This window comes from Delphinus delphis, chromosome 7 (assembly GCF_949987515.2).
Source record: "Delphinus delphis chromosome 7, mDelDel1.2, whole genome shotgun sequence".
In the NCBI taxonomy this organism is placed as follows: Eukaryota; Metazoa; Chordata; class Mammalia; order Artiodactyla; family Delphinidae; genus Delphinus; species Delphinus delphis.
Window position 1 is genome coordinate 34,081,535 of NC_082689.1, and position 16,693 is coordinate 34,098,227.

At 35.3% G+C, this 16,693-nt stretch overlaps 1 protein-coding gene across 1 annotated transcript in view; it reads left to right on the forward strand.

The window, feature by feature from the left end:
• Nucleotides 1–16,693, forward strand: part of C2CD6 (C2 calcium dependent domain containing 6) — a 138,437-nt gene that overhangs the window by 74,971 nt on the left and 46,773 nt on the right. Inside the window, 2 exon segments of the mRNA XM_060015396.1 lie at nucleotides 10,784–10,821; nucleotides 14,074–14,132. Coding sequence (XP_059871379.1) covers nucleotides 10,784–10,821; nucleotides 14,074–14,132 — 97 coding nt within the window.

A 16,693-nucleotide genomic window follows, 5' to 3' on the forward strand; every position in this document is an offset into this window, starting at 1 on the left:
GCCTGTTTCTCTCCCTCTCTCTCAACTTCTCTCTCTCTCTCTCTGTCTCAGTTTCTCTCTCTGTAATCTTAGGGATTATTCCTCCCCCTGTCCATGCAAACTCTTCATATGGTCTCTCTATGTGGTCTTTCTAGCAGGGCAACTGAACTTTTTATGTGGCAGCTCAGGGCTTCCAATATACAAAAACAGAAGCTTCAGGTACTCTTAAGACTTAGGCTTTGTACTAGCATAGGGTCACTTTCACTCCATTCTGTTAGTTAAAGTAGGTCACAGGCTCAGCCCTGACCCAATATGGGAGGGGACTACATAAGAGCATGAATTTTGGAAGGTGTTGTTCATTGGGGGTCATCCACAGATTAACCATCTCTAGCTCCAAGTAATTTCTCTCCCAAAAGCAAAATACACTTACTCTGCTTCCAAAATTCTTAGTTTCATGCCATTACTGCATTAGGCTCAAGCTTAAGTACAGAATTTCATCATCTAAATCAGATCCAGGTAGATGAAGCTTCTTGAGCGTGGCTTCTCTCAATCTTAAGACCTGTGAATTGAAGAGACCAGTTATCTGTCCACTACATACATACAATGGTGAATCAGAAATAGGATAACAACAGGCACTTACATTCCAAAGGTGAAGGAAGGGTAAAGAGAAGCATATAACAGTCAGTGAGCCATAGTAATTCTGAAGTTTCTGGCTCTGCCCTCTGAGAATCTTTCTTTTTCCATAAGAAAGAGCTTATATTTGTAGCTGAGTAGCTTTGCAGCCTATGTCTTACCTGTAGAAAGTTAAGAATTCAGAAACCTCTTTGCATTTTAAATTGTCTCTGTTCCTTTCAGTCCAAGATACTATGATTATCTTAGAGATTTTGCGGGTTTCCTGGGTATCAAATTATGACCTTAGCCAAATGTTACACCCCCAAATATCTTTAAAACATGCCCCCGTTTAACTGATAGTCAAGATGCTGTAGCACAATATCCTTAAGAATCTTAGAAGCTCTCTGGTCTAGCAGAGAGGGTCTAAGAGGCCACCCTAAGATACTTAGAATATTTTTTGTCTAGTCAAGTGGGTCTGTAAGATACTACCTTAAATATTTTTGAAGTGTTAACAACAGTTCTTATGGCCTTGTGATCTTGACTTTGAAACTACATTTTACTGGCAATGCCATTGGAACCTGACCAATGAAGTCATGAGGTAGGGATTCCTGGCATTGGTTTAGTGGCTTAACAGTGTCATTAAGGACCCAGGAACCAGGCTCTTTCTTATCTTTCCTCTTTTTCACAGTCTGCTTGTTACTTCATTATTACCGGATGTTTGCTTCAGTGCTAGGCATCATTTGTAGATCAAGGCAGGGGGTAGAACATTCAAGTTTTCTTTTGCACTTGCCCCCTTTTATTTCTACAAAGAAACAGAAATTTACCCAATAACCCTCCAGCAGATTTTATGTCCCATTGACTAGAATTAGTTTACATGACTATGTTTAGCTTCAAAGGAGAATGAGAAAACTAGCATTTGGCAAAATGGAATGGGGTTGCCAATAATGATTCATCATTTGGGGCTGTATACCTTGCTGTTACAAGCAGAATTCAGGTTCTGTTGTGACAGGGTGGTATCAGGAGCGGTTATTGTATAATCAGCGCAGTTAGCAGTAGTACCACAATTATTCTTCTGTCTGATGGGAGTGCTCTTCTCCGGATCTTCTTGGGGTTCATTCATTCACACCATTCAGGTCTCTACTCAGCTGTTACCGCCTTAGAGGGGCCTTCTCTGACCACCCTAAGTAAAATAATTATCCACTCACTCACCCTACCCCATCTCTATTTTTTTCATGTATCATTACCTGGTATCATATTACATGTTTCTTTACTTGTTATTGTCTGTCACTCCCACTCGACTTTGTTCCAAATGGTAGGGATTTAGTCTTACTCATCACAGTATCTTACCATTCAGAGTGGTGATGAGTCCATGATGGGCACTCAATAAATATTTGTTGAAATAGTTAATTAATTAAAAATACTGCAGGGTTTTGAGGCATTTTCTTTGGAATTCTCTGAATATGTTACAATTCCTGAGCCTCAGTGTATGTGATTAATCAAAATCATTTGGTCCTAGGGAAATACAAATTATTTTAATACTTTCAAGGTGAATGAAGCACCTAATTCTAGCATACCAAATATCAGGCATGAGGCAGCGAGATTAATTCCATATTCCATAAAGAGTAGTGATAAAGGCTCTGATTATTTATGAGTTTTTGACTTTAAAGTCACTAGTGCCTGCTGAAGACTAGGATTAAGGAAGGCAGGGAGTGGTATGTGTGATAATCACTAACCTTCTGTTCATTTGAATTTTTTAAAAAATTTTATTTTACATTGGAGCATAGTTGATTAACAATGTTGTGTTAGTTTCAGGTGTAAGCAAAGGGATTCAGTTTTACATATACATGTATCTATTCTTTTTCAAATTCTTTTCCCGTTTAGGTTATTACAGAATATTGAGCAGAGTTCCCTGTGCTATACAGTAGGTCCTTGTTGGCTATCAATTTTAAATATAGTAGTGTGTACATGTCAATCCCAAAGTCCCAATCTATCCCCACCCCGACCCTTCCTCCCTGGTAACCATAAGTTCGCTCTCTAAGTCTGTGAGTCTGTTTCTGTTTCGTAAATGAGTTCATTTGTATCATTTTTTTTAGATTTCACATATAAGTGATATCATATATTTGTCTTTCTCTGGCTGACTTATTTCACTTAGTATGAGTGAAATAGTATGCTATACAGTAGGTTCTCATTAGTTATCTATTTTATACGTAGTAATGTATATATTTCGATCCCAATCTCCCAATTCATCCCACTCCCCTCCCCCCTTGGTATCCATAAGTTTGTTCTCTACATCTGTGTTTCTATTTCTGCTTTGCAAATAAGTTCATCTGTACCATTTTTCTAGATTACACATATAAGTGATATTATACAATATTTCTTTTTCTCTTTCTGACTTACTCTGTATGGCAGACTCTAGGTCTATCCATGTCTCAGCAAATGGCACCATTTTGTTCCTTTTTATGGCTGAGTAATATTCCATTGTATATATGTACCACATCTTCTTTATCCATTCCTCTGTTGATGGACATTTAGGTTGCTTCCATGTGCTGGCTATTGTAAACAGCACTGCAGTGAACACTGGGCTGCATGTATGCTTTCAAACCATGTTTTTCTCCAGGTATATACCCAGGAGTGGGATTGCTGGATCATATGGTAGCTCTATTTTTAGTTTTTTAAGAAATCGCCATACTGTTCTCCATAATGGCTGTACCAATTTACATTCCCACGAACAGTGTGGGAGAGTTCCCTTTTCTCCACACCCTCTCCAGAATTTATTGTTTGTAGACTTTTTGATGATGGCCAGTCTGACTGGTGTGAGATGATATCTCATTGTAGTTTTGATTTGCATTTCTCTAATAATTAGTGATGTTGAGCATTTTTCATGTGCCTCTTGGCCATCTGTACATCTTCTTTGGGGAAGTGTCTATTTAGATCTTCTGCCCATCTTTTGATTGGGTTGTTTGTTGCTTTGTTTGTTTTTTTGAATTTAGCCACATGAGCAGTTTGTAAATTTTGGAGACTAATCCCTTGTCAGTTGCATCGTTTACAAATATTTTCTCCCATTCTGTGGGTTGTCCTTTCATTTTGTCTGTGGTTTCCTTTGCTGTGCAAAAGCTTTTGGGTTTAATTAGGTCCCATTGGTTTATTTTTGTTTTTATTTCCATTACTGTAGGAGATGACTCAAAAAAGATATTGCTGCAATTTATGTCAAAGAGTGTTCTGCCTGTGTTTTCCTTTAACAGTTTTATAATATCCACCCTTACATTTAGGTCTTTAATCCATTTTGAGTTTACTTTTGTGTATGGTGTTAGAGAATGTTCTAATTTTATTTTTTTACATGTAGCTGTCCAGTTTTCCTAGCACCATTTATTGAAGAGACTGTCTTTCCTCCATTGTATAGTCTTGCCTCCTTTGTCATACAGTAATTGACCATACATGCATGGGTTTCTTTCTGGGCTTTCTATCCTGTTCCATTGAGCTGTATTTCTGTTTTTATGCCAGTACCATACTGTCTTGATTACTGTAGCTTTGTAGTATAGTCTGAAGTCAGGGAGCCTGATTCCCCCAGCTCCATTTTTCTTTCTCAAGATTGCTTTGACTATTCAGGGTCTTTGTGTCTCCATAAAAAATGTATCTCCTTAAAAATTTTTAAGATTTTTTTAAATTCTAGTTCTGTGAAAAACGCCACTGGTAATTTGATAGGAATTGCATTGAATCTGTAGATTGCCTTGGGTAGTATAGTCATTTGACAATATTGATTCTTCCAGTCCAAGAACATGGTATATCTTTCCATCTGTTTGTGTTATCTTTGATTTCTTTCATCAGCATCTTATAGTTTTCAGAGTATAGGTCTTTTTTCTCCTCAGGTAGGTTTATTCCTAGGTATTTTATTCTTTTTGATGCAATGGTAAATGGGATTGTTTCTTTAATTTCTCTTTCTGATCTTTCATTGTTAGTGTATAGAAGTGCAAGAGATTTCTGTGTGTTAATTTTGTATCCTGCCATTTTACCTAATTCATTGATGAGCTCTAGCAGTTTTCTGGTAGCATCTTTATGTGTAGTATCATGTAATCTGCAAACAGTGATGGTTTTACTTCTTCTTTTCCAGTTTGGATAACTTTTATTTCTTTTTTTCTCTGATTGCTGGGGCTAGGACTTCCAAAACTACGTTGAATAAAAGTGGCGAGAGTGGACATCCTCATCTTGTTCCTGATCTTAGAGGAAATACTTTCAGCTTTTCACCATTAAGTATGATGCTAGCTATGGATTTGTCACATATGGCCTTTATTATATTGAAGTAGGTTCCCTCTATACCCACTTTCTGGAGAGTTTTATCATAAATGTAAGACCAGATACTATAAAACTCCTAGAGAAAAACAAAGGCAGGACACTGACATAAATTGCAGCAATATCTTCTTTGGATCTGTGTCCTAGAGTAATGGAAATCAAAAATAAATCAATGAGACCTAGTTAAACTTAAAAGCTTTTGCACAGAAAAGGAAACCATAAACAAAACAAAACGACAACCTACAGAATGGGAGAAAATATTTGCATATGATGCAGCTGACAAGGGATTAATCTCCAAAATACACAAACAGCTCATGCAGCTCAATATAAAAAAAAAACCCAATCAAAAAATGGGCAGAAGATCTAAATAGACATTTCTCCAAAGAAGACATACAGATGGCCAAAAGGCACATGAAAAGATGCTCAACACTGCTAATTATTAGAGAAATGCAAGTCAAACCTACAATGGGGTATCACCTCACACCAGTCAGAACAGCCATCATCAACAAGTCTACAAATAATAAGTGCTGGAGAGGGTGTGGAGAAAAATGAACCCTGCTACACTGTTGGTGGGAAATGTAAATTGGCACAGCCAACTATGGAAAATAGTATGGAGTTTCCTTAAAAAACTAAAAACAGAGCTACCATATGATCCTGAAATCCCACTCCTGGGCATATATCCAGAGAAAACCATTGTTCAAAAAGATACATGCACCCCTATGTTCATTGCAGTGCTATTCACAATAGGCAGGACATGAAAGCAATATAAAAGTCCATCAACAGATGAATGGATAAAGAAGATGTCATACATATATACAATGGAATATTACTCAGTCATAAAAAAGAATGAAATAATGCCATTTGCAGCAACATGGACAGACCTAGAGATTATCATGCTAAGTAGAGTAAGGGAGAAAGATAAATATCATATGATATCACTTACATGTGGAATCTAAAAAAAATGATACAAATGAATTTATTTACAAAACAGAAACAGACTGACAGATATAGAAAACAAACTTATGGTTATTGAAGGGGAAAGGTGGAGGGAGAGAGAAATTAGGAATTTGGGAGGAACATGTACACACTACTATGTATAAAATAGATAAACAACAAGGACCTACTGTATAGAACAGAGGACTATACTCAGTATTTTTGTAATATCCTATATGGGGAAAGAATCTGAAAAAGAATATAATATATATAACTGAATCACTTTGCTGTACACCTGAAACACAACACTGTAAAACAACTATACTTGAATAAAATAAATTTTAAAAAAATATCTTGCCTGCAAAGATGTGTGATGGACAAGGCTGTTGCAAATGTTTTCTCCCAGTCTGTAGGTTGTATTTTCATTTTTTTATGGTTTCCTTTACTGTACAAAAGCTTGTAAGTTTGATTAGGTCCCATTTGTTTATTTTTGCTTGTATTTCTATTTCCTTGGGAGACTGACCTAAGAAAACTTCGGTATGATTTATGTCAGAGAATGTTTTGCCCATGTTTTCTTCAAGGAGTTTTATGGTTTCATGTCTTATATTTAAGTCTTTAAGCCATTTTGAGTTTATTTTTGTGTACGGTGTGAGGATGTGTTCTAAATTCATTGATTTACATGCAGCTGTCCAACTTTCCCGACACCAATTGCTGAAGAGTCCATCTTTTTTCCATTTTATATTGTTGCCTCCTTTGTCAAAGATTAATTGACCAGGGCTTCCCTGGTGGCGCAGTGGTTGAGAGTCCACCTGCCGATGCAGGGGACACGGGTTCGTGCCCCGGTCCGGGAAGATCCCACATGCCGTGGAGCGGCTGGGCCCGTGAGCCATGGCTGCTGAGCCTGCACGTCCGGAGCCTGTGCTCTGCAATGGGAGAGGCCACAACAGTGAGAGGCCCGTGTACTGCAAAAAAAAAAATTGACCATAGGTGTGGGTTTATTTCTGGACTCTCTATTCTGTTCCATTCATCCACATGTCTGTTTTTGTGCCAGTACCATGCTGTTATGACTACTGTAGCTTTGTAGTGTTTTCTGAAGTCTGGGGGGGTTATGCCTCCTGCTTTGTTCCTTTTCCTCAGGATTGCTTTGGCAATTCTGAGTCTTTTATGTTTCCATATAAATTTTATGTGTATTTATTCTAGTTCTGTGAAAAAAGTCATGGGTAATTTGATAGGGATTGCATTAAATCTGTAGATTGCTTTGGGTTGTATGGCCATTTTAACAATAGTAATTCTTCCAATCCAAGAGCATGGGATATCTTTCCATTTCTTTGAGTCACCTTCAGTTTCCTATATTAATATTTTATAGTTTTCAGTGTTTAAATCTTGGTCACCTCCTTGGCCAGGTTTATTCCTAAGTAGCAGACAATATCTTAACTGCATCCAATTTTCTCCAGGAGTACAGGTATGACACCTTCTTCCAAGGTGATTTATTTGACATACTCATTCAGGACATACAAATATTCACAAAGGAGTTTATGAAAGGGGATGGGCCATTGCCCCACACCTAGTGCAAAGCCTGACATCTTGACTAGATTCCTAAAAATTATTCAGTAAACTGAGAGCTGCTCCATTCTTGACACTATCAAGAAACAGTTTTGAAACTCTTGGCACCTACAACATTAAAATAAGCCCAACATATTTTGGGGTTCTAGAAGCAACAGGTCTTATGTCTTTAATCCATTTTAGGTTGATTTTTGTGTATGGTATGAGATAAAGGTCAAATTTCATTTTTTTGCATGTGGATATCCAGTTGTTCCAACACCATTTATTAAAAAGATTATTCTTTCCCCAGTGTGGATTCTTGGCATGCTTTTCAAAGATCAGTTGACCATATATGTGTGGGTTTATTTCTGGGCTCTGTGTTCTGTTCCATTTTCTATTCTGTTCCATTGGTTTATATGTCTGTTTTATACAAGTGATATACAGTTTTGCTTACTGTAACTAACAGTCAACAAAATGAAAAGGCAACCCATAGCTTGTGCAAAAATATTTACAAATTATATATCTAATGAAGGGTTAATATCCAAAATATATAAGAAACTACTACAACTCAATAGCAAGAAAACCCACATAACCCAATTAAACAACAGGCAAAGGAACTGAACAGACATTTCTCCAAAGAAGGCATGCAAATGACCAAAAAAAAAAGGTGCTGAACATCGCCAATCACCAGGGAACTACAAATCAAAACAACAATGAGATTTCACCTCACACTTGTAAGGATGGCATTTATTAAAAAAAAAAAAAAGATAAACAAGTGACAAGTGTTGGCAAGGATGTGGAATAAAGGGAACCCTTGTACACTTGGTGGAAATGTAAATTGGTGCAGCCACATTGGAAAACAGTATGGAGGTTCCTCAAAAAATTAAATATAGAACTACCAGATGATCCAGCAATCCCACTCCTGATATATTTTCAAAGGAGTTGAAACCAGGATCTCAAAGAGATATTTGCCTTCCCATGTTCACTGCAACATTATTCACAATAGGCAAGATATGGAAGCAACCTAAGTGTCCATCAGTGGATGAATGGATAAAGGGAATGTGGTAAACATACACAATGAGTATTAATCAGCTGTAAAAAAGAAGAAAATCCTGCCATTTGAGACAACATGGATGGACCTTGACATCATTATACTAAGTGAAATAAGTCAGAGAAAGACAAATGCTTTATGATTTCACTTATATGTGAAACCTAAAACAAAAAAACTAAACTCATTTGTACAGAGAACAGATTGGTGGTTGCCAGAGGTGCATTTTGGGGGTGGGTGAAATGGGTGAAGGTTGTTGAAAGGTACAAACTTTCTGGTTATAAGATAAATAAGTCCTTGGTTTGTGATGTATAGGGTGGTTAACAATACTATGTTGTATACTTGAAAGTTGCAGAGAATAAATCTTAAAAGTTCTCATCATAAGAAAAAAATTATAAATGTGTGGTGATGGATGTAAACTAAGCTTATTGTGTAATCATTCTATAATATATACATATATAAAATCATTATGTATACTTAAAACTAATACAGTGTTGTATGTCAATTATATTTCAATGCAAAATAAATAAAAAGTTTTTAAGCATGTAGGAAATTTTAGAAGTTACAAACCAAAAATATAATAATAATGGCTTTTATATTTACCTACATAGTTACCTTTTCTGGAGTTCTTTGTTAATATGGGCTTGAGTTACTGTCTAGTATGTTTTCTTCCATCCTGAGAGACTCCCTTATCATTGCTTGTAAAACAAAAATAATAGTGACAGACACCTCTAACTTTTGTTGATCCAGGAATGTCTTAATTCTTCTTCATTTTTGAAGGATGGTTTTGCTTGTTATATAATTCTTGGTTGACAGTCTTTTTCTTTCCACTGTCTACTAACTTAACATGGCTTGTGATGAGAAATTGGCTGTTAATCTTATTGAAGAATTTTTATATGTGATGAGTCATGGTTTTTTCTTGCTGCTTTCAAGTTCTCTCTTTGTCTTTTAGGAGTTTTATTATGTCTTGGTGTATATATCTTTGAGTTTATCCTCCTTGAAGTGTGTTGAGCTTTTTGGATGTGTAGATTCATGTCCTTTACTAACTTTGGGAAGTGTTTGGCCATTATTTCTTCAAATATTCTTTCTGGCCATTTCTCTTCTCCTTTGACTCCCATAATGTGTATGTTGGTACACTTGATTGTTGTCCCCAGGGTCCTTTAGGCTCTGTTCACTTTTTTCATTCTTTTTTTCTTCCTGCTTCTCAGGCTGGATAATTTTAATTTCCTATCTTCAATTCAGTGATTCTTTGTTCTATCTGCTCAATATGCTGTTGAACTTCTTAAGAGTTTTTCATTTCAGTTATTGTACTTTCTGATCCAGAATTTCTATTTGGTTCCATTTTATAATTTCTATCTCTTTATTTACATTTTGTTTATATATTGTTTTCTTGATTTCCTTTAGTTGTTTGCCCATGGTTTCCTTTTGCTCTAAGAGCATATTTAAGAAAGTCATTTTAAAATCCTTGTCTATTAAGTTCAATATCTGGGCTTCCTCACAGGCCATTTCTGTCAAGTTTTTTCCTATGAATGGGCCATATTTCCTATATCTTTGTATGTCTTGTGATTTTTTGTTGGAAATTGGGCATTTTAAATATTATAATGTAACTCTGGAAATTCTCCTCCATCTCTAGGGTACTGTTGTTGATTTTTGAGGGCTGTGGTCACATGTTTCTTTAGTGACCTATCCAAACTATTGTTTTGCAAAGACTGTAAATTCTTTGCCATTTGTGGTCAGTCACTGAAGTCTCTCTTCCGTTATCTCAGTGGCCAGCTAATGACCTTACAGATTTCTTAAAACACCAAAATTTAGCTGCCCCTTTTTTCATTAACCAGTCGCTGGTTGCTATAAGTTTTGTATTAGCTTATGGAGTTTGAAATAGTTGATCTGTGAGCCTTTGACATTTATATTTGTTTCAGTGAAGGGACCAATTCTTTGAGCACCCTACTCTACCATTTTCCATCATATCACTTCTCCATTCTCCTTTGATAGATGCTTTCTTTTATGTTAATATTATTTTTATTTTACGTTTTAAGTTACTATTTTTGTTTCCTGGGGCTTAGGGGAGTAAGAAGAGATCAATAATATACAAAGTAGTATCATGTACTTTTTTGATGCTTGCCATTTCCTACCTCAACAACCTACTACTACAATGTTTCAGCCATGCAAGTTATCTCACCACCTGCAGGTGTACTGGTTATATTAGAAATGAATTATTTTCCTTATATAAGATAAATCCAAATGGTAACATTAGATTTCATTTTATTATTATTTACAGCTATCAATAATGCTAAGTTTAAAAATTATATTGATATTTAATTATTTTTTTCTATTCACTTTTTCTGGTCTATTTTTATTTCAGAGTTCACATTGTTCCTGTAGCACAGTGAATGAAAATTTAAATATCGCTAATGGTGTAGGTAAGTTATTATTTGTATATATGGTTGTAATTTTCAAATATTCAGTGAAATTGAGAACATAAACTCATGTAAAACAATTACTATCAAGACTTTCCTTCAAAATATAAATTACACTATGATGTTTATGATTACTGGCATGAAAAACCTATGGAATTACAATATTAGTGGGAAATCAAGCAAAGCAAAATACAGATGGCCTTAAGATCCTAGGTAATATTTATTTTACATGCATTATTATATAATATTACTAAACCATTTAATACATTTATCTGTGTTTACAAACGTTCTGGCTATCTATAGATCTATCTAGTGAAGTTTTTCTAATTCAAGGAATTGTTCTGTGATATTGTTATGGAGACACATTTGACATATCAGTAAACCCAAAGATAATCAAGATAACAACTAGTACAGCATGAGCATGGAACAACCAGATCAGACAATGCTGCTGGATCAGAGTTCTGGAAGTCCCCTGCTGTGTCATGTTGGGGTTGAAGGAAATGGGAGATTCCTAAGGGAATCAAGATAGCCAGGGCAATGAATCTAAGATGGATACTTGGATATCTTGAGGCAGCAACTTTTTACAAATTAGTACAGAAATGTTTTAATATTCAACAATTGGGACAGTTATGACTGTGTAGTAACTGAATATCCATCCAGAGGAGACTGTAGTAATCTAATTAAAATGAAGAGAAAATAAGAATAAAACACTTGACAGGGAGGATGAGCAAGCAGGCACGTTTCTTTGTAACATGAAAGCATCCTTGAGTAGTAGAGAGTGTTCTCCAATTAGGAACTTATGGGGAAATAGAAGATGAAAAAATATATTAAAAAAAAAAGACATACAGGGAAAATATCAGATGAAATTGTAACTGAGAAGTGTATTGTTAGAAGAAAGTCCCCAAAAGGGCAATTTGACTTATCTTGAATAGTTGAATGTCGTGAAATGAAAATTATTACAAATTAATGTTTTAGCCATATATGTGTTTGTTTTTATCCATATGCATACATATGGATATGTATTTATATATCTGTTCTACACAATAATAACAGTTCTAAGAATATATATTGGGGTACAGGAAGCTATTTTAGAACAAAGGATGTCAGTTCCAGGAATACTTTAAATGTCAGGAAAAATTTAAAGTACACCTAAATTACTATTTATTTTAGAAGAGAAAGTGACCATTTGGAATAACATTCATGAGTAATAAGAGAGTACCTATAATATGATGCCTCCAAAACTTTCATTCTAATATCCTTTGGAGTCTTCTAATCATAAAAGAACTTTTGGAGTAAATCTGCTAGAACAGCAAGCAAGTTCCTTATTTTATTATTTCTGACTATTGCTTGAAAAGGGGAAATAGTGTATCAAATAATAGAAAATATTGTTGGGGGGTAAACCGGATCTCACCCCTGCCTTGCCACTAATTAGCTCTGGACCTTAGGCAACCACTTGTCTTATAAAAGCCTCAATTTTCCCATTTTAAAAATTAAAGAATGGAACTAGATACTAAGAATAAATATTTCAGTACTCCCTTGCAGTTTCCTTATATTGCCTTATAATCTTCATAACTTTGTAGACATTTCACATACATTAATTTATTTAATCTTCATAAATACAACCCTGTTAGGTTGACACTATTATACTAGTTTTATAGATGAGGCAACTGAGGCATGGAAAGGCTGAGTAGTTTGACAATTCTGTAAAAGAAGTCTGTGAAACAAGCCAGTGGTCCAATCTCCTGTGAAGAGTAAAGAGCCTTTATAAGCAGTGTCAAATCAAATACAGAATTGGAAAGAACATCTATGGTGTATCTTTTAAAAAGTAAATGCTTAGGGAGGAAAACAGGGCTTATTTTCTTATTGTTCACTCCTATTTGCTCTTGGGCAGGTCATAACTTTTCTGGATCTTTTTCTCATTTTTAAAATGAGAAAGATGGTTTTAAGACTGTTTGGTCTCCTATTTCTCTAGAAGGCTATATTCCTAAATTTATGTCTGAACAGAGCCTTTTAAAAACGATTCAAGGTTCCTAAATATATATTTTAAATGTTTTTATTATACTTTGCATTACACTCTTCAGTTTATTTACATAGACCAGTCTTATATAATTAACCTAATTCTTCTATAGATACATTATATAAGGTAAAATGCAGTATATTAAAGTTTATTTAGTAAGGTTCAGCACTCTTGCTAAATTCCTTGAATTATCATTACCTTTAAGCAAATTAGAGGCATATGCCTAGCCCAGTTCCTTTGGAGCTACTTTCATAGATACCCTCTGACTCCTGATATATATGCACATATTTTTAGCCTAGCACCACAATTCATTGAAGAATATGGTCGTTCCACTCCATACTTTTATAAATTCTTTAAGTTTATTACATAAGAATCCTCTCTAGGGTCATGAATTGAATTAAGGAAATATAGAATTACTCATGAAATGTATCTAGAATGTAGATTGTCTGTCCACACAGCTTTACAGAGTTGGGTATGTATAGCAAATGAATGATGGAAGATTACCCAAATGACTGCTAGAGGATAGGCTAAAATGAGGCTCCAAGAAGGATTAGTAAAAGCAATCTTTTAAACATGCAGTCAAGCATAGCTCTGATAAGGTGCCTAATCTTTAACAGCCACAAAAACATTCAGAACCACCTAGAGTGCAATGGCGATATTTTTTTTTTGTTTTTACTTCATTTCTTGAACTGGCATTGAGCCAGAAAAGTAGAAGTGTTCAATACATTGACTATAATCTGACTACAAGACAATCTTTGATGTACATAAAGTATGGTGCATGATGACATTTAACTTTAATAACTTTATGTATTTTAACAATGCTATTCAAATTAGTAGTCAGAGTTACTAGATGACAGACCCAAGGGTGCAGTGTGTCAGGGGTCAGAATAGAGGGAGTAGTAACGATGGTAACAATAACAGCAAAACTTCCATTCATTTGTGCTTATTATGTCCCAGACACAGTATTAGATGCTTTAGCCCTTTAAATCACACAATCCTATGAGAGAGGATCTTTACCCTTTGACAGATGACAAAACTGAGACAGAGAGAGGCAAGATAACTTGTCCAAATTTAGATGGTTAGTTGTTGCAGAGACTATTTGAGTCTAGGCAGTCTGGCTCCAGAGCCTGTGCCCTTAACTGCTATGCTACATAGTCATTCGAGACATGTCTGAAGAACATGCTTGTCAAATGCCACAAGTGCTAACTTAATTATATCATTTTTTCATTCTTTTTCAGATGAGTTAATACAAGATAAGGCCTATGGACAGAAAAATACAAATAGAAAAAGAAAATCAGTAAGTAGATATATCCTTTAAAAACCATTGTTAACATTTTACATTGTTTTGAATTAATTTTTACTGAATATTCTGTCATCAAGAAAGTACATACTTTATTGAGAATTTATTATAAGTAAATTTTATTTATATTATTAATCATAGTTTATTATAAATTATTATAAAGCAATATAAATATAACATTAACTTCAGCAGGTTATAGTATTTAATTCTTCTGCCTCTCCCAAAATGGCTGTTGTTTAATGGGCAACTCACAATAGCACCAGGAAAGCATAGACTATCTTTGCCCAGCTGTTGTGACATGAACAATTTTACAGAAGCCATTCTCCTCATCCCAATTTTCCATTAATACTTGAAATGAACTATACTGGATTCCTTTTTTTACACCTTGAGAATTTTCAGTTGTTCAAGATTCGGCTGTCTAAATGCCATGCCAGGCTAACAGCAGTACTTCACAAATGGAACAAGGGTTGTGTGGCTTGGGATGAGGATTGGGCAAGAAAGAAACACTGAGATGAAAGGCGAGAAGAGAAAGGAAAACTTGGTCTACTTCATATTTTGCACTCAGTAGGTATGAACCATGCTCACACAGGGGAGAAGATTCTAAGCCCTTAAAGAATTGTCAGTACTTTTCCTCATAATTTTTAATGACTGACTCCTTAATCCAAGACATTGGAACCCCCATGCTAATACTATTTTGTAGGGAGTAGAATTTGATATAAGAGTGTCTTGGACTACACGCAGAAGGGTTTAGTCACTTTAAAGACAGAAATCCCAATTGTCCAGGACATTACTGATCCTAATATTCAATCCAGTTGTCCCAATAAGCCATTAAAATGTCCTGGAAATTTTAATATTTTGCTATTCAAACTACTTCTTCCAGGCTTATTCATCTAAAAATAGCACAAAAATCCCATCTGATTACTGGCCTAAAATTTATGTAGGAAAAGAGTGGCATAAATCTACCAGGCATTATACTGTTATAGAAAGAGTACAAGATTTTGAGTCAGAAGACTTGAATTCTGGCACCAGTCCCTTCACTATTAGCTGGAGGTTAAATGGGAACAAACCTAGTTGAATGAATCTGAGGTGGATTTTCAGTAGATGAAGCAACCCTCACACAATTTTTCACCTTCCATTTTATTCTTCCATTTATTATCGCAGCCCTAGCAACCATCCATCTTCTATTTCTTCACGAAACAGGCTCTAATAACCCCACAGGAATCTATCTGACATAGATAAAATTCCGTTTCATCCATATTATACAGTCAAAGATGTTTTAGGCACTTTACAACTAATCCTAGCATTACTAATACTAGAATTATTCTCACCCGACCTGCTAGGAGATCCAGACAACAATATTCCAGCAAATCCTCTCAACACACCACCCCATATTAAGCTAGAATGATATTTCCTATTCGCATATGCAATCCTACGATCAATTTCCAACAAACTAGGAGGTGTACTAGCCCTAATCTTCTCAATTTTAATTCTAGCATTCATTCCAATATTCCACACATCCAAACAACGAAGTATAACATTCTGACCTCTCAGCCAGTGCCTATTCTGAGTATTAGTAGCAGATCTACTAACATTAACATGAATTGGAGTACAACCCATAGAACACCCCTTCATTATTACCAGACAGCTAGCATCCATCTTATACTTCTTTTTAATTCTAGTGCTAATACCAGTAGTTAGCATTATTGAAAGTAATCTCCTAATATGAAGAGTCTTTGTAGTATATTTATTACCCTGGTCTTGTAAACTAGAAAAAGAGAATAATATATCTCCCCAGGACTCAAGGAAAAAGCTCAAGCTCCACCATCAGCACCCAAAGCTGAAACTCTACTTAAACTATTCCCTGATAATTGTTATGGGACATTTCCACAATCTTAAAGTACCATGTCAGTATTAAAATAACATTTTCCTCTCCCATAAATAGCTAATGTATTTCATGCATATGGTATATATCCACGTATATAAGTACATACATATTATATATATATAATATATGATATGTGTAATTGTGCATTAATTATCTGCCCCATGCTTATAAGCATGTACATTATATTATTGATATTACATAGAACATAATGGTATTAATAGTACATAGTACATTAAGTCAGATCAATTCCAGTCAACATGCATATCATATCCAATAGATCACAAGCTTAATCAGCAAGCCACGTGAAACCATCAACCCACTTAGCATGTGTCTCTCTTCTCGCTCAGGGCCCATGACTTGTAGTGGTTTCTATTAATGAACTTTATCAGACATCTGGTTTTTACTTCAGGACCATCTCACCTAAAATCGCCCACCCTTACCCCTTAAATAAGACATCTCAGTGGGCTAATGACTAATCAGCCCATGCTCACACATAATTGTGGTTCATGTATTTGGTATTTTTTAATTTTTAAGGGGTGCTGTGACTCGGCTATGGCCATCTGAGGACTTAACAAAGTGAAATAAATTGTAGCTGGACTTAATTGAATATTATTAACCAGCATCATCAACCATAAGGTGTTATTCAGTCAATGGTTACAGGACATAAGGAAAT